Source organism: Symphalangus syndactylus, chromosome 8, assembly GCF_028878055.3.
Source record: "Symphalangus syndactylus isolate Jambi chromosome 8, NHGRI_mSymSyn1-v2.1_pri, whole genome shotgun sequence".
Lineage (NCBI taxonomy): Eukaryota > Metazoa > Chordata > Mammalia > Primates > Hylobatidae > Symphalangus > Symphalangus syndactylus.
In genome coordinates, this window is record NC_072430.2 from 71,343,831 (window position 1) to 71,363,309 (window position 19,479).

The 19,479-nt window shown below is 37.9% G+C and overlaps 1 protein-coding gene across 2 annotated transcripts in view; it reads right to left on the reverse strand.

Annotated features, from left to right (window-relative positions):
• Nucleotides 1-13,327: 13,327 nt before the first annotated feature.
• The window catches only part of LOC129488759 (protein strawberry notch homolog 2-like), a 96,683-nt gene continuing 90,531 nt past the window's right edge, over nt 13,328-19,479 (reverse strand). The window contains exon 5 of one of the 2 annotated variants that reach the window (XM_063644640.1): nt 13,328-17,529. In XM_063644640.1, coding sequence (XP_063500710.1) covers nt 17,524-17,529 — 6 coding nt within the window. In that variant the 3' untranslated portion in view covers nt 13,328-17,523. The remainder of the gene's footprint in view (nt 17,530-19,479) is intronic. The other variant, XM_063644639.1, reaches the window with a different exon arrangement.

The window sequence follows — 19,479 nt, forward strand, 5'->3', positions numbered from 1 at the left end:
ATTACAAAAGCATCTCTAAAGCAATCCATACCAGCTATATGCCAAGTATATTTTGTCCTGTTAACATACAATATTTGTTCAGAAAATAGATAATGCTTCCACATTTTAGAAAACTTGGCATTTTTTCTCCCTTCCTGATAAAGTTGATAGTTGAAAACGAGGTCTTGCTAGGTTCCCAAAATTAATGTTGTGAAAACTCCATTGCTGTTGAGAAATTACCATATGAATAATTCTATCGAATATTTTTGGGCTATTGCTGGCTTTACTGGTGGTCATGATGATATAATAAAGAAGATAGGGCAAGATTGTCTATGTTGGAAAAATATTTCTGTGTTACTCCAAAAGATCAACTGGAAAACTTCCTAGAAAATGGAAGAGGGCCATAAGTTAAGTTACCTATATTTATTTTTTAATGTGGCTATGTAGAAAATGTTTTTGTGATATTTCGATTTGAAATGGTGATATTATAGTCTGATGTTTACAAGTAAAGACAAACCTATATTTAAAAGAAAACCTGTTAAAAAGGTGCTTTGTTGGCTAAACCAAAATTGTATCCAGTATTTAGTATCTGTGTGTTTAAAACTATTTATCAGTTAGCTTCAAGTTCTCCTGCAAAAATGAGTGTGTATTATTTGGAGAAAAAATATCAACTATAGTCTTAAGTGGAAGAGTAAAGATAAGATAATCTAGAGTAGAGGAGAGCTTTTATAGCAATATTTATTACAAGTACCAAATACTTTACCCATAAACTTTAGACAACTATTACTTACCAAGGCAATGTCATGGGAAAAGGTGAGAATTTATAAAGAGTGCATAAAATAAGCAAATACACCTATTCATACATGTATATATGTATGTATATAAAGCAGAATCAATGACAATAATTAGAAAAATATCTCAAGTTGATTTAGAATCACAAAATTCTCTTTCTGATATCTCAGATTTCCTCTTTTCCCATTAGCTTTTATTTTGAAGAGACTGCCCAAGGATCCTCTTATTTGACCCATCAAGTAATTTGCATGAGTCAAATAATAGAATAAAATACTGATGTATAATCCAAGATGTATAAAGACAACTGGGCTTAGATATAAAATGAACTTTCATATTATAATAAATTCATATTTTTTTATTTAACTAAAACATGGAATTTTGGTAGTATTACCATACTGCTGCATACATTTTCAATTGAAATTTATTGGCTTGAAAGGAGAAAAATCTCCCAAACTTCTAAGATCTATGTAAACATGATAACCTTGGGAACAAACATAATCCGGACACCAAACTCGAGTGTTTCTGGCGGTACTTTGGAATAGGCATTATTTACATAAATTATTATTCATACATGGAACTGTTAAGCTACATAATGAGAATAGAAACAAATTAAAATACTGTAGTTAACATGTTCAGACATTGAATTTAACTCTGGAAATCCAGTGGGAACACTGATAAATTTTATACTAACATTGATTATTTACAGTATTTGACTTTCTGAATATAGACCTTAGCAAGTCTCAGCAATTAAGTGTATATATTAAAATTAACACATTTTAACTGCTAAACACAGAATAAAATTGAAGGTACTAACTTAATTCAGTGTTGTAAGATTTTACTTGCTAGTTCTATACTTGGACATTAGTCTTAATTGTGAACCAACAAAGTTGCATAGCTGTCTTTGATAAATTAATAACAGAAACTATTAGGATTACATATAAGATTACTATTAAAATTCCTATATTGCCCAATTTTGAAGTACTATGTCTATAAATTTTATTTGTGTATTGTTTCTTCTTTTACCAAAATCTCAAGTATTAAAAAATATTATTTTGTCATCAAGCTTACCTATGTTTTAAGAAAAACATCTGGGAAGTAAGAAAATTGATATGAGACAAAGGCTGACAAATATTAGACTTGAGGACATTGAAGAAAATATATGGACTGGGTGATATACGGTCATCTAAAAATTGTTCCCCAAAGAGCCTCTCTCTCTGATATACTTTATATTTTTTTCTCTTTAGGTTTTAAAAAGGAATTCACCTATTTTATAATGGTTTTCCTTATTAGTAAAAATGTAAGCTAAATGTTGGAAACGCGTGAATCTATTATCAAAACTCTTAGACTCAAAATATTCATTATTTTGGTTCTAAAGTCTAAATATCAATTTTAATGCATATCTTTATTACGAATATAATTTCAAATGTTTTGTAAACTATTTGGGAAATTCTTCATACATGGACTTCAATAATTTAAATATAGGTTATATTTTTAAAATCTAGCTTTTATGAATTATATACAATAATTTAGGCTGAATTTTTAGGTCATTTTGTAAGTAAAATAAGGTTTTTCTGAAGTTAATTGTATTCTTTATGATCCAGTAGCTTTTGGAAAATAGAATTTTTGTACATAATACAACCTTTTTTTTGGATAGAAAGCAACAACTCTGAATCAAAATAGTGATTCCAGTATTTATTAACTAGAATCACTACTTGCTTTGTATAGAACTTTTCTCCATAGCATAAAGCAATTCTATAGATAGGACACAATTTTTCATAACAATTGGCAAAGACTTTATTCATGTCTTTTCTTATTAAATCTTCACAGAAATTGTCTAAGTGAAGTAAGGTGACCTACTATTATCAGGTAGAGAAAGTGAAGTAGTTAACTACAGTACTTTAGTTACCCTGACTTCTAACACCACAGATTTGTTTGGCCAGCTCTTAACTTCATATCAATGGGATTATACAATACATAATCTCTTTTGCCTGCTTTTTTTCAACATTTTGTGAGACTAGTGTTGCATAAATCACATGCTCAAGATTCAGTCTCACTTCCAAATAGAATTTTGTCACATATGCAAACTGCAATGTATTTATTCATTTTACTATTGATGGATATGGGTTGTGTTCAATTTTTGAATGTTGCTTTGACATTCTTTTTTTACATATCCTTTAAGTTCTAGGGTACATGTGCACAACGTACAGGTTTGTTACATAGGTATACATGTGCCATGTTTGTTGGCTGCACCCATCAACTCATCATTTACATTAGGTATTTCTCTTAATGCTATCCCTCCCCCAGCCCCCACACCCTGACAGGCCCGGGTGTGTGATGTTCCCCACCTTGTGTCCAAGAGTTTTCATTGTTCAATTCCCACCTATGAGTGAGAACATGCAGTGTTTGGTTTTCTGTCCTTGTGATAGTTTGCTAAGAATGATGGTTTCCAGCTTCATCCATGTCCCTGCAAAGCACATTAACTCATCCTTTTTTATGGCTGCATAATATTCCTTGGTGTATACGTGCCACATTTTCTTAATCCAGTCTATGACTGATGGACATTTGGGTTGGTTCCAAGTCTTTTCTATTGTGAATAGTGCCACAATAAACATACATGTGCATGTGTCTTTATAGTAGCATGATTTATAATCCTTTGGGTATATACCCAGCAACAGGATCACTGGGTCAAAACGTATTTCTAGTTCTAGATCCTTGAGGAATTGCCACACTGTCTTCCTCAATGGTTGAACTAATTTACACTCCCACCAACAGTGTAAAAGCATTCCTATTTCTCCACATCCTCTCCAGCATCTGTAGTTTCCTGACTTTTTAATGATGGCCATTCTAACTGGCGTGAGATAGTATCTCATTGTGGTTTTGATTTGCCTTTCTCTGATGGCCAGTGATGATGAGCATTTTTTCATGTGTCTATTGGCTGCATGAATGTCTTCCTTTGAGAAGAGTCTGTTTATATCCTTTGCCCACTTTTTGTTGGGGCTGTTTGTTTTTTTCTTGTAAATGTGTTTAAGTTCTTTGTAGATTCTGGATTATTAGCCCTTCGTCAGATGGGTAGATTGTAAAGATTTTCTCCCATTCTGTAGGCTGCCTGTTCACTCTGATGGTAGCTTTTTTTTGCTGTGCAGAAGCTCTTTAGTTTAATTAGATCCCATTTGTCTATTCTGGCTTCTGTTGCCATTGCTTTTGGTGCTTTAGTCATGAAGTCCTTGCCCATGCCTATGTCCTGAATGGTATTGCCTACGTTTTCTTCTAGGGCTTTCATGGTTTTAGGTCTAACATTTAAGCCTTTAATCCATCTCGAATTAATTTTTGTATAAGATGTAAGGAAGGGAACCAGTTTCAGCTTTCTACATATGGCTAGCCAGTTTTCCCAGCACCATTTATTAAATAGGGCATCCTTTCCCCATTCTTGTTTTTGTCAGGTTTGTCAAAGGTCAGATGGTTGTAGATGTGTGGTATTATTTCTGAGGCCTCTATTCTGTTCCATTGGTCTATCTCTCTGTTTTGGTACCAGTACCATGCTGTTTTGGTTACTGTAGCCCTGTAGTATAGTTTGAAGTCAGGTAGCATGATGCCTCCAGCTTTGTTCTTTTTGCTTAGGATTGTCTTGGCAATGCGGGCTCTTTTTTGCTTCCATATGAAACTTTAAAGTAGTGTTTCTCCAATTCTGTGAAGAAAGTCATTGGAAGCTTGTTGGGAATGGCATTGAATCTATAAATTACCTTGGGCAGTATGGCCATTTTCACGATATTGATTCTTCCTATCCATGAGCATGGAATGTTCTTCTATTTGTTTGTGTCCTCTTTTATTTCATTGAGCAGTGGTTTGTAGTTCTCCTTGAAGAGGTCCTTCACATTCCTTGTAAGTTGGATTCCTAGGTATTTTATTCTCTTTGAAGCAATTGTGAATGGGAGTTCACTCATGATTTGGCTCTCTGTTTATTTGTTATTGGAATGCTTGTGATTTTTATACATTGATTTTGTATCCTGAGACTTTGCTGAAGTTGCTTATCAGCTTAGGGAGATTTTGGGCTGAGACAATGTGGTTTTCTAAATATACAATCATGTCATCTGCAAACAGGGACAATCTGACTTCCTCTTTTCCTAATTGAATACCCTTTATTTCTTTCTCTTTCCTGATTTCCCTGGCCAGAACTTCCAACACTATGTTGAACAGGAGTGGTGAGAGAGGGCATCCTTTTCTTGTGCTGGTTTTCAAAGGGAATGCTTCCACTTTTTGCCCATTCAGTATGATATTGGCTGTGGGTTTGTCATAAATAGCTTTTATTATTTTGACACACATTCCATCAATACCTAGTTTATTGAGAGTTTTTAGCATGAAGGGCTGTTGAATTTTTTCAAAGGCCTTTTCTGCATCTGTAGTATTCTTTTTTTTCTGCATCTATAGCATTGTTTTCTTTTTTTTTTTTTAGATGAAGTCTTGCTCTGTTGCCCAGGCTAGAAGTGCAGTGGTATAATCTTGGCTCACTGTGACCTTAGCCTTCCAGTTTCAAACGATTCTCCTGCCTCAGCCCCCCAAGTACCTGGGACTACAGGCACCCACAACCACACCTGGTTAATTTTTGTATTTTTAGTAGAGACGGGGTTTCATCATGTTGGCCAGGCTGGTCTCAAACTCCTGACCTCAGGTGATCCACCTGCCTTGGCCTCCCAAAGTGCTGGGATTACAGGCATGAGCCACCATGCCCAGCCTGCTTCAACATTCATTGAGGCACAGTGGGATGAAGTGATGTTGAGTAGATTGCCTAGATGTGGAACTACTGGGCAGTTGTAGGCTCAGCTTTAGCAAATAAAGCTGAACTGTTTTCTAAGAGATTATACCACTTACACCTCCACCAGCTGTGCAGAAGTGTCTCTGTTGTTCCACATCTTCACCAGCAGTGTAGCTTTTCAAGGTAATGTAAAGGTAGACATCACACCACAGTTTAATTTGAATCTAATAACTTATGAGGTTGAGTATCATTTCAAATGTTTATTGGCCATTTGGACATCTCTTTTGTGAAGTACCTACTCAATTTTTGATTTTTGGTTTGTTTTTCCCCTCATTTTCTTACTGGGTTATTGTTCTTTTCTTATTGATTTGTAGGAGTTCTTTTTATAGTCTAGATCTTAATTCTTTGTTATATTATGTCTATTAAAACACATTCTCCCATTTTTGGGGCTGACTTTTCACTCTCTTAAAAGTATCTTTTGATTTCTTTAAAAGGTCTTAATTTTAACATAGTCCATTTGATCAGTCTTTTCCTTTGTCTACCATCTTTGTTTCTCATTTAGAGAAGCCTCTGCTTATTCAAGTTCATGTAGACAATTGTGCTATTCTTCTACAACTTTTGTTTAGATCTGCGATCCTACTGAGATGTATTTAGATCTGCAATCTATTTGAAATTTTTTTTTTTGCTTGTGGGATTATTGTTTTTTTGCTTGTGGGATTATTGTTGTACATTGTGCAGAGGGCAAGATGGTTTTCCCATATGGATACTAGCATTTTTGATAGAAGCATCCATCCTTTCCCAATGCACTGCACTGTTATCTGTAGAGAAATCAAGTGAGTGTTACATACGGGGCTGTTTCTGGACTCTATTCTCCTCCATTGGTCTCATTGTCCATTCTTAAATGCTACTACATTGTTTTAAGAAATCAGATACCTGATAGTCACAAGAGTTTGTGTGCGCGCGTCTGTGTGTGTGTGTGTGTGTGTGTGTGTGTGTTTGGGGTTTTATTTTGTGTGTTGGGCTTTCTGTTTGTTTTTTTAAGGCTGTCTTTGGTCTCTGGACACTTCATTTCCATACAAATTTTAAATCTCCCACTCTATGAATATGACATAGCTCTCAATTTATTTAGATCTTATTTAATTTCTCTCAATAATGTTTTAAAATTTTCTATGTAGAGTTTTGCAAATTTTTTAAATTTCTTTGCAGGATTTTTATTTCATCACTATTATAAATGGCATCTTTTTAAATTTCAATTTTTAATTGTTAATTGCTGGCATATAGAAATAAAATTAATTTTCATACAAGCCTTATATTGCCTACATTGTTAATTTCACTTATTCTAATTCTTTTAACTAGAGATTCTTTTGGATTTACTATATATACAATCATGTCATCTTCAAATAATGGTAGTCTTATTTATTATCTTTATATCTTAATTACTTTTACTGCTAGTTTTTTTTCTTGCCTTATTGCACTTGCTAGAATGTCCAGAACAACACACAGTAGAGGAGGTATTTCTTTCTTGTCATCAATCCCAGGAGGAAAGCTTTCAATATGCCACAATGAAGAATGATTTTGCCAGAGTTATCTTTAAAGGTATTTTTTTACTATATTAAGAAACTTGCCATTTATTTCCAGTTTACTGAATGCTTTTGTTATTAATGAGTTATTGAAACTCTATCAAATGATTTTTCTCCATATCTTCTTCTTTCTGATAATGTGAATTGCATTAATTTCCTAAAGTTATACCAATTTTACAATCCTGGGTAAAAAATTAAAATGATATCACTTCCTTTTCTGAAAATATTTTGTTTAGGACTTTTTACAACTATCTTCATAAGTGAAATTTACTTGTTGTATTTGTTTGTTTTCACATTGCTAATAAAGTCATATCCAAAACTGGGTAATTTATAAAGAAAAAGAAGTTTAATGGGCTCACAGTTCCACATGCCTGGGGAGGCCTCACAATCATGGCGGAAGGCAAAGGAGGAGCAAAGTCACACCTTATATGGCGGCAGGCAAGAGAGCATGTGCAAGGGAACTGCCCTTTATAAAATCGTCAGATCTCGTGACACTTATTCACCATCAGGGAAACAGCCATCCCTATAATTCAATTACCTCCTACCGGGTCCCTCCCACAACAGGTGGGGATCATGGTAGCTACAATTCAAGATGACGTTTGGGTGGGGGCACAGCCAAACCATATGACTTGTGATTTTTCTTTCTGTTACTATCCAGTATTTGTATGATGTTTATTCTAATCTCATGGTACTAATTGAGCGTATTCTCACTTCTATTTTCTAGAAGAGTTTTGTAATATCTGTCTTATTTCTTCTGAATAACAAATGTTCTGAAGAATTCACCAGAAAAGCCTCTTTGTGAGAAAGATTTTAAGAAAAATTTCACTGTTCATATTTTTGTGTCATTTTCAATGTCTTTCAGAAATTTATTTCATCTAAATTATAAAATTTATTGGCATAAAATTATTCATAATATTTATTACAATTTTTTTTGAGACAAGGTCTTGCTCTGTCACCCAGGATAGAGTGCAGTGATGCAATCTCAGCTCACTGCAAACTCAACCTCCCAGGCTTAAGTGATCTTCCTACCTCAGCCTACCAAGTACCTGGGACTATAGGCACATGCCCCCACACCTGGCTAATTTTTGTATTTTTGATAGAGATGGGGTTACACCATGTTGCCCAGGCTGGTCTCAAACTCCTAAGCCCAAGCAATCTGCCCACCTCAGCCTCCCAAAGTGCTGGGATCACAGCATGAGCCACCATGCCCAGCTGTTTATGATCTTTTTGATGGCATTGAAACCTGTAGTTATGTTCCATTCCCAATACTAGCTATGATTCATATATGATTCCATTCCTGATATTGGCCAAACAAGTCACATGGCCATGCTTAGCTTCAAGGAGGCTGAGAAGTACAATTGCCCCATATGCCCAGAAGTAGGGAGAGTCAGCCATCAGGGAACATAAATAATGTTTCTCATACTTTATTTCCAAGAGCACAAAGGTTATTAGAAGAAGACAGGATTCAAACTCGTGGCCATGCATGAAGCAGGGCACTGCCTCCCAGGGGAGTAAGCAGCTCCTCCAGTTGGACCTGACAACTGCCTTTCCATCCTGCTGGGGAACACACACCTTGTGGGGTGCACCTGCAGTCCCATGGGCCCTGCCCCAGCCCTGGGCAAGCACAGACTGCTGGACCTAAGCACACAATGACTTTTAGAATAGACAGCTCTTGGAATAGGTTACAGCCTTCTTTATTGTGTTTGAAAAGTAACAATTTTCCCTGGCAAAGTTTTGCATTGAGCAAGTAGGTGTTAAACTTATTATAAGAAAATTACCCTTGGTAATGATCTGAACTTTTAAAAATTCATTTCCCATTTCTGAAATGAGAGCTCAATTTCTCCCCGCATTTTATTTGTTTCACGGCACAGATTGGAAATAGTATCAATTTTCTGCCAGCATATTAAAACATGTTTTTATTACCTAGTAATTGCAGTGAGACTTGGAAATCAGGAACAAAATGCTTCTGGAGAATTGAAAATACATATTTCTGATTTCCTTAATAAAAATTATAACTCTATAGTTACTGTAGTTTCTTATGTTTGCCCATCCTGATATAGTAGCTCACAATGGGAATTTTCTCTATTTTTTGCCACACGTGAATATGGAGAAGCTCAAAGTCGTAGGTAGGTAACTCTGAAGACCACACATTAGCCTCACTATATTGTGCAGTCACTTTGGCAGAGTTTCATAAATAAAGCAGATAGCGTAAGATGGTGCTGGCTTATCGAAACCTAATCAGAACATCTCATCCTGGGAAACACAGTGGAGACGTGGAAAGTCAGATGCACCATATCCGAACACCAGCCTTACCCATGTGTGCCGTGGAATCTCAGTCTTGGTGAGCACTAGTTGCCGTATCTGGACAGTGGGAAGACTGAAGACCAGCTTGCAAATTGCCATCAGGATTAATTGTGAAAAATATAAGTTGAATGCTTAGCAGCATTCCTGGAATGTGGGTGGCACTGCCATGGAGAAACTGAACAACACTTTGACCAGGTGATGAAAATTAATATCACCACTGAGAAACAGACAACATATGCCTCGAGATGGGCTGCCGTGAGGGGGACACAGCATTGCCTCTCTAGCATTCTGGCCTGGGATACATAACCCAAATCTAGCCATGAGGAAACATCAGGCAAAATCAGGATCATTCTATTTAAAAAGTTGGGGGGAGAGGGAAAGTGACTACATTCTTCAAAAACACCAAAGTTATAAGAGACAAGGAAAGGCTATGGCAATGTTCCAGATTAAAGGAGAGTAGAACGACAGAGCAGCGAATGCAATACCTGATCCTAAACGGGTTCTTTATAGGAAGAGGAGAAATGCTGTAAAGGACATTACTGGGACAATTGACAACACTGGAATATGGTCAACAGATTAGAAAAAAAGTTACTGAAGTTGTTATTTGCTTGTTCATTTGTTTGTCTGTTTGAGAGGGAGTCTCACTCTGTCACCCAGGCTGGAGTGCCATGGCTCGACCTCAGCTCACTGCAACCTCCACCTTCCAGGTTCAAGCGATTCTCCTGCCTCAGCCTCCCAAGTAGCTGGGATTACAGGCATGCACCATCCCACCTGGCTAATTTTTGTATTTTTAGTAGAGACAGGGTTTAACCATGCTGACCAGGCTGGTCTCGAACTCCTGACCTCTGGTGATCCACCAGCCTCGGCCTCCCAAAGTGCTGGGATTACAGGCGTGATCCACCTTGCCTGGCCTGAAGTTGTTACTTGAACTGAAGAGTGTGAGAATGCCTTTTCTTAGGAAATACTTAATGTATTTAGTGATAACTAAATGGATATAGATATAGATATACAGATATAGCACAGAGAGAGGGAAAGAGAAAAGAAAAAGCAAATGAACAAAATGTTAACAAAAGGTGAATGTGAGAAAAGAGTATATGAATATTCTATGTTCTATTCTTACTCTTGCAAATTTCCTGTAAGTTTGAAAGTATTTCCAAATAAAATGTTTTTAAGTGTCTCTAGTGACAATAAAGACACTTATGAAAGATAAGCATGTAAGGAACTTTCTTAAAGTTGTTCCATGAAATATGAATGAAAATAAAGTGATGTTTACAAATTAATGTGATTCTATATAATATATAATTTCAAATATGTATAAGTAACTAAATGAATTAATTAAACATGAATAGATATTGACTATCTCTTTCTCACCTTCAAAGTTTTTATATATAAGTTGGCCAAAACTACCTTTTTCTTTCTCTTTTTGATTCACTGAGAAAATGGAAGGTTTACCATTATTCCAAGTTACCATATATTCAGCATGTATAAACCACATGTTACAGCGACATCTTCTGGTGGAGTATAATATTGCAATCTAGTTCTATTACACCTTGCAAATAACCTGTACTAAGGTGGTTCCACAGAAGCATGCAGGAAGGGAGCAAGAAGCAAGCATGAGGGCTCCGAGCTTCACCCTTACTTCAAACGGAACAGTTCAGTTTTTAACGTGGCTTATGCAGGCCTGGAAGCTGCGACAGTAAGACTTGACTAACTTATGGTCAAGTATAGGTGGATGAGTAAACCTACCAAGGGTGGGCAAAGGTGTTGAAAAGTGCATTTTTTATAAAAAGAGTCATTACCTGCTCTTTCTGAAAAAAAAAGTGTGTTGATCCTTCAAAAGCATTTGATAAATTAATGCTATGAACGAATGCTTAAATGGTGCACGAGTGAAGATCAGCTTCAGGGACCTCAGGAGCACCATTTACTTAGCACTAACCAAGATGCAAACTACAAATCAGATGCTGAGGAGGACTTCACAACCTCTTTTTACACATCCTCAAAAGACTACTGGGCATCTTGATTTTGCCACACAAGATCTAGCAATAATATTAATTTGAATACATGTCTGGCAAGAAAGGAAGAATGTTTTCATCAAGAGGCAACCAGGGATGATGTCACAGAAAATGATGGAATAGGTTGCTTAAAGAATTGATCCCTCCGTTGAAACAATCATAAGCTGTCAAAGACTGACATAATCAATGTTTTTAAACACTGAGCTCTAATCTCAAATGTACAGCCACAAAGGGGTGGCTTAATAAAGAAAAGGGAAGCTAGCTTTGGTAAGAAAACCTAGTGGCATTTTTACTCATCCACCTTCCTTCCTTCCCTAGCACAGCAGCATCAGCCATAATGACAGAAGGCTGCATTCCCCACGTGTCTTGCTGGTTCCAGGGATTAATACAGACTTTGTTCTTAAAATATTGTGGCACTGTGTATTCATCTGTCTGATGGTTCCCTGGAAGACTAAATTGACTCTTTTCTTCCCACCTGGTGTGGGAACTGTGGTCAGGCAAGTGGCAGACCAAAAGCCAAAAAGAAGGAGGCCAAAAAGGAAGGTTATTGGAAGAATAAGAGCTCAGAAGGGCTACTGTGTATGCTGGCAAAGATAGAAGATAACACACAGGCCCAGAACAGGACACATATGAGAAAACATCTAAAAGGACCCCAGGCTTGTTCCTCTGACAGATCTGTGGGCTCCAGGCAAGCAAGAGGCAAAAGCTAAGGCATAGTTGCAGGAAGCCCAGCTTAGCACTGAAGGAATTCCTGTCCCAACTCAGAGCCAAGCTGCAAAAGTCAAAACACTAGTATCTTCTCTCTTTCTTGTTTTCTTGTTTCATTTGTGTATTTATTTATTTCTCCCTTTCTTTTTTTCTTTCACTCCAGATACTTAAATCTCTGGAAGCTCACTGTTGACCACTAAGATAATGAAACAGAGACTTCAGTGACCACAAATGACAAAGAATCCAGTCTTTGCAAAATTAGTTTGGAGAAATCACTAAAGAAATAGAGGACAACATTCTTCAAGAAGAAAAAATAACAACAGACTCTAAGGAATGGAGATAATCTAATTTCCAGGGTAACCACATTGTAATATTCAAAATGCCCAATTTTCAACAACAACAAAAAAAATCACAAGATATACAAAGGAATAGGAAAGCGTGGCCCAATCCTAGAAAAAAAAAAAAAAATCCATGAGGAAACCTTAGTATTGGACTTACTGGACAAAATTTTTAAATCAACTGTCCTAAAATGTTTAAAGAACTAAAGAAAACCATGAACAACAAACTAAATAAAACCAGGAAAACAGTGCACATACAAAATTAGAAAATCGATAAACAGATATAAATTACAAAATAAACCAAACAGAAATTCTGGAACTGAAAAGTTAAATCACCGAAATGAAAAATTTGGCCAGGCCCGATGGCTCATGCCTGTAATCCTAGCATTTTGGGAAGCCGAGGCAAGTGGATCAACTGAGGTCAGGAGTTCGAGACCAACTTGGCCAATATGGTGAAACCCGTCTCTATCAATAACACAAAAATTAGCTTGGTGTGGTGGCGCACACCTGTAATCCCAGCTACTCAGGAAGCCAAGGCAGAAGAATCACTTGAACCCAGGAGGCAGAGGTTGCAGTGAGCCAAACTTGTGCCACCGCACTCCTGCCTGGGTGACAGAGCAAGATTTCATCTCAAAAAAAAAAAGAAAAAGAAAAGAGAAAGAAAAATTCACCAGAGGGGTTAAACAGCAGATTTGAATATGCCGAAAAATGAATCAGAGAAATCAATGATAGGATAATTGGAATTATCTGATATAAAGCATAGAAGAATAAAGAATAAGACACTATCAAGCAGGACAGCATATGCAGTATGGAAGTCCCAGAAGGAAAACAGAAAGAAAGGGGCAGAAAGAACTGTTGACGAAATAACGAATGAAAACTGTGTAAGTTTAATGAAAGATATTAAACTCCAAGTAGGATAAATTCAAAGAGATCCACACTTAGACACATTACAATCAAACAGTTCAAAGATAAAGAGAAACTCTTGTAGTGGCAAGACAGAAGCAATTCATTATGTACAATAGATTCTCAATAAGATTAACTGTAATTTTCCCATCACAAACCATGGAGAACAGAAAGCAGTGAGACAATTTAAACCACCGAAGAAAAGAAAAAAAAAACTGTAAGCCAAGATTAAAAAACCAGAAAAACTAATCTTGAAAAATGAAGAAGTTAATACATTCCCAACCATCAAAAGCTGAGGGAGTTTGTTACTTGTATATTTGCCCTACAGGAAATGCTAAAGGGAGTCCTTTACACTGAAATGAAAGGACACTAGACAGGAACACAAAGCAACATAAAGAAATAGAGAGGTTTCTAAACATAAAAGCCAGTATTACATTTTTTTAATGTGTAACTCCTTTTTTATTCCCTAAATAGTGTAAAAGATAAATGCATACCAAATTGAAATCTATGTAAATGGGCCCACAATGTATAAAGATGTAATTTGCAACACCAACAATTTAAGGTGGGGATGGAGCAGTATAGGAACAGAGTTTTTATATGTTAGTAAGATTGAGTTGGTATCAGTTGAAACTAGATGGTTATAAATTTAGGATGTTCATTGTAATCCTCATTGTAATCATTAAGAAAATATGTTTTTAAAATACACAAAAGGAAATGAAACATCAAAATGGTTCACTACCAAAAAAAATTTAAAAAGAAGTAGTAATGGAGGAAATGAGGAACAAAAAGTATAGGACATAGAGAAAACAGATAGAAAAATGGCAGAAATAAATCCCTTTTTATCAGTTACTACTTTAAATGTAATAGTTTAAACTCTCCAATCAAATGGTGAATAGTAACAGAAAGGATTATTTTAAACATGGTCTAACTGTATATTGTCTATTTTAGATTCAAATATTTAAAAAGTGAAAGTACAGAAAAGATATGCCATGCAAATAGTAATCAAAAGAGAGCTGGGGTAGCTATGTAAAGATCAGACAATATAAACTTTAAGTCAAAAGCTATCTACAAGGCTGGGCGTGGTGGCTCACACCTGTAATCCCAGCACTTTGGGAAGCCAAGGCAGGTGGATCACGAGGTCAGGAGATGGAGACCATCCTGGCTAACACGATGAAACCCCATCTCTACTAAAAAAAAATACAAAAAATTAGCCGGGTGTGGTGGCGGGCCCCTGTAGTCCCAGCTACCCGGCTGAGGCAAGAGAATGGTGTGAACCTGGGAGGCAGAGCTTGCAGTGAGCCGAGATTGCACCACTCCAGCCTGGGTGACAGAGCAAGACTCCGTCTCAAAAAAAAAAAAAAAAAAAAAAAAAGCTATTACAAGAGGCTGGACATGGTGGCTCACATATGTAATCCTAGCACTTTGGGAGACTGAGCCAGGAGGATCGCTCGAAGCCAGGAGTTCAAGAGCAGACCGAGCAACAAAGCAGACTGAGCAACAAAGACCCCACCTCTACCAAAAATATTTGTTTAGTTAGCCAAGCATGGTGGCATAAACCTATAGTCCTACCTACTTGGGAGGCTTAAGTCGGAAGACTGCTTGAGCCTAGGAGTTGGAGGTCACAGTCAGCTATGATTGCACCACTGCACTCCAGCCTGAGCCACAGAGTGAGACTCTGTCTCAAAAAAAAAAAAAAGCTGTTGCAAGAGACAAAAAGAACACTATGTAGTAATTAAAAGATCATCAGAAGATACAATTACAAACATATACACACTAAGCAACACAGTCCCAAAATATGTGAAGCATACACTGACAAAATTAAAGGGAAAAGTAGTTCTATAGTCATAGCTGGAGACTTCAATACCTCATTCTCAACAATGAATTGAACATATTATCAAAAGATCAATAAGAAAATAGAGGGTTTGCACAACATCACACACCAACTAGACCTAAGAGACATATATAGAAAACTCAACCACAAAAAGAGCAGAATACACATTTTTCTCAAGTGTGCATGGGACGTTCTTTGGGGTATACCATATATTAGACCCCAAAACAAGACTCAATAAATTTTAAAAATTAAAATTATGTAAAGTATCTTCTCCAACCACAATGGAATAAAGCTAGAAATCAACATCAGAAGGCAACTGAAAAATTTGCAAATATGTAAACATTACGTTTAAATAACCAATGGGTCAAAGAAGAAATCACAAAAAAATTAGAAAATATCTTCCTACAAAGGAAGATAAAAACCCAACATACCTAAATTTATGAGATGTAGCAAAAGCAGTAATCAGGGCAAAATTTATGGCTGTCAATGACTACATTTAAAACGAGAAAAAAACTCACATTAATAACCTAACTTTACAACTTAAAAAAACTAGAAAAAAATGAGAACAAACTAAATTTAAACCTAGCAGGAGGAAGGAAATAATGAAGATGGGAGTGGAGATTTATGAAATACAAAACAGAAAAACAACAGGAAGAATCACAAAACCAAAACATTTTTCTTTAAAAAGATCAACAAAATGTCAATCTTTTAGCTAAACCAACAAAGAAAAAAGAAGGATGCAAAAAACTGAATCAGAAATGAAAGTGGAAACATTACTATGAACTTGACAGAAATTTAAAGGATTATAAGAAAATACAATAAACAATTGTACACCAACAAATTAGATAACCTAGGTAAAATGAAAGAGAGTGAGAATCATGAGAAAGCTGAAAATGCTAAGATTGGATTTATTGTGTTGCAGAAAGGCTGAAACTCCCTTGTAATGAGCAGAAGCTTTATTTTTGGTTCTGTGATATTAACCTTTATTTCACTAAGATAAAGCCGATAAAATTAGAACCCCTCACTTGCATTACAACTACACGGGGGTGGTGGGTCCATGAGGAGCAAACCCCCTATGTGACCAAAGGAGCAGCAGCAGGACAGAGGACCTGCCAGGGCCACCAACAGGGACATCTTGGCCCAGACATCATGGACAGGGTCCCCCTTGGTTCACCAGACCATGCAGGTAAGGCTGTGGGGCCAGCAAAGCTCGCCACCTCACTCAGGGAAAAGACATCCTGCTCAAGCTTGGAAGTTGGAGATGAGGATGAGTGCCAGGTGCCTTCTTTGCCCCCTATACCCCTAACAAATAAGTTTCTAATGCAAAGACCCAGGCCTTAGAGGTGCTCATGGTGATCAGCATGTGGGGGAGTGTGGGAAGGTCTGGGTTAGGACACACACAGACACACACCTAAGGCAACACTGAAAGAGCTCTCCTCCCCACCCCTGAGGCCACAACTGGAGCTCTTGCTGACAGGGGCACCCACAGCATCTAAAAGGAAACCATCGCTGCCTTCTGCTCAGCAAAGATGACCCCATCCTCCATCCAGAAGGAGAAGGGTCTCTGGAGAGGCCCTCCCAGGACCCTGCCCTTGCTGCACTCAGGTCCCTGGTGTTTGGATTTCTGCTTCCAAATTGTTTAAGCGCAGTGCCTCTCATCTTTTCCCCTAAAGTCAAAGAAACCTCAGTGGATGCTTGGAAACCACATGTGGAGGCACGGGCGATTACGTGTCCCAGAGCCAAGGCTTGTACATTCCCAAGCAGAGACCAGCTGCTAGGATGGCTTCTAAAGAGCCTGGCATCCCTGGAGCAACAGAATCCAGTGGCACATAAAAGCAAACCAAAGGCTAGTGTTGGAGGAAGCACAGTGGATCTTTTAAGATGCTTAAAGGACTCTTGGCCTCCAAACCTCACTTCCACAAAAGCTTATTTTTCTTCTCACAAAGTTTGTGTGTCCCGCCCCCAGCATTTCTAAGACCTGGCTAACGTTTATAGTTCACTGCCACATGTCTCTCACTTTCATCTGTATGAATTTCCCCAGTGTTAAAGAATCCATTGCGCCCACCAACCAAGTCAAGCACAGAGGTCGTTCCTTCTGGAAAGAGTCCCAATCCCAGCCTTGAGGATGAGGCTGGCATCCTCCTGCTGGCCAGGTCTTCTCTGCGAATTAGGATCTGCCTCCCGGGAGGATAAAATCCGTGGCTGCTGCTCTGTGTGGCTCACCTTGGCCAGGAGCTAGATTCCTGCTGGTGGGAAATGCATAGCCTACTTGCTGTACCCAAGCCCCTGGAGCTTCCATTCTGCAGCAGTTTCTCCAGGAACAAGGTCATCCCTAAAGGTGAAAGGATACCAAGTTTATAACTTGAGTTTATAATGTATTTCAAACTTTTTTTTTTTTTTTTTGAGATGGAATCTCACTCTGTCACCCAGGCTGGAGTGCAGAGTGCAACGGCGTGATCTCGGGTCACTGCAATCTCTGCTTCCCATGTTCACGCCATTCTCCTGCCTCAGCCTCCCAAGCAGCTGGGATTACAGGCTCCCATCACCATGCCTGGCTAATTTTTGTATTTTTAGTAGAGACAGGGTTTCCCCTTGTTGGCCAGGCTAGTCTCAAACTCCTGACCTCAAGTGATCCGCCCACCTCAGCCTCCCAAAGTGCTGGGATTACAGGCGTTAGCCACCATGCCTGGCCTTAAACTTTTTAATTATGAAAATAACACACATAGAAAAGTGCATAAAACATCTATTTATAATTCACCCAATAAAAGTAAAAGTCATGCCCAACCACACCCAGGTGAAGACCTAGAGCCTGCCAGAAGGTTCTCTCCCTGACCCCTGCCTCAGCCCCCATGGTGCCCACCATCTTGACTTTTACCATAGTCAATTCCTTGCTGTGTTTCATTTGTTCACCTGCATATGCATCCCTACACAACGTACGGTATTCATAGCATCTGTAAATTTTTTTCTTTTATTTTTCTGAGATGGAGTCTCCCTCTGTTGCCCAGGCTGGAGTGCAGTGGCACGATCTCGGCTCGCTGCCACCTCTGCCTCCTAGGTTCAAGTGATTCTCCTGCCTCAGCTTCCCAAGTAGCTGGGACTACAGGCACACGCCACCACACCCAGCTAATTTTTGTATTTTTAGTAGAGACAGGATTTCACCATATTGGCCAGGATGATCTCAATATCTTGACCTAATTATCCACCCATCTTGGCCTCCCAAAGTGCTGGGATTACAGGCGTGAGCCACCGCATAAAATCCTAAGTCCCCTGCCAACTGAATGTACCCCCTCTTGGGCAAAAGGACCCCAGAAAAATCTTAAAAACTGAGTTATCAGCCATGATGGGATGGGAGGTCAGATATGCCTCATTATCCCCCCTCCCTTTTGCTTGCAGTATATACACAACAACTGACCAGCATTCATGTTAAAATAGAGGCCGTGAGACTAACAGAAAAGACTCTGTGGACATAAGATGCCACATTATAAACAGGACCCAAGGCCATGTCAGGCAAGGATTAAATCCCCACACCCCTATGCTTTAAAGAATAAACTATTTTCTAACTGTCATAAGGTTCTTCTTTTTCTCTAGCAGCAAAACAAGCACTGGCCATGAGATAAACAATATTAGAGCAATTTGTAGCTCACCACTAGACAATGACTAACTGAGCCTGCTGTTTCATCAGCCATAACATAACTACAGCTTTGATTGGACAAGAAATGAATTTCAGTAACTTTCTCCAGATAAGAAGACCAACCACCACAGACTGGTTCTGGCCAGTTGACAGAGGCTGCCTTCAGGTCCTGAAAAGATCTTTTCATGTATAGGGCTTAATTGTAATAGATTTAAATGTTCAGTCTCCTCCCCAGGGTGGATATAGGTCATAGGTTACATACATGTGTGTTCAATACGCATGCATCAGGATGGTCTTCATGAATATTCATAGCTCCTCCTGTAAGCTGTTGAATATGTATGTTCAGCCAACCTGTTCGGCACAAAGCTCCTACCTCAGCCCCTCCTCTTTGAAAATGCCTGTGGCCTTTGCCAGAGGCTATGCTTCCCAGCCTGAGGAATGGCCACCTTACAGACTCTAACCCTTATAAGAAATAAAGTCTTCTCTCTACCTTTATAAATTTGTGATTTTTTTAGTTAACACATAAAAACTACTGAATATGAAGTATGCAATTATCTTACATACAGTTAATGAAAAATGATGCAGTTAAGTGAAAAAATACTTTCTTGATTAGAATTTTCATTTTATGCTTATTAAAAAGAAAATTTATGA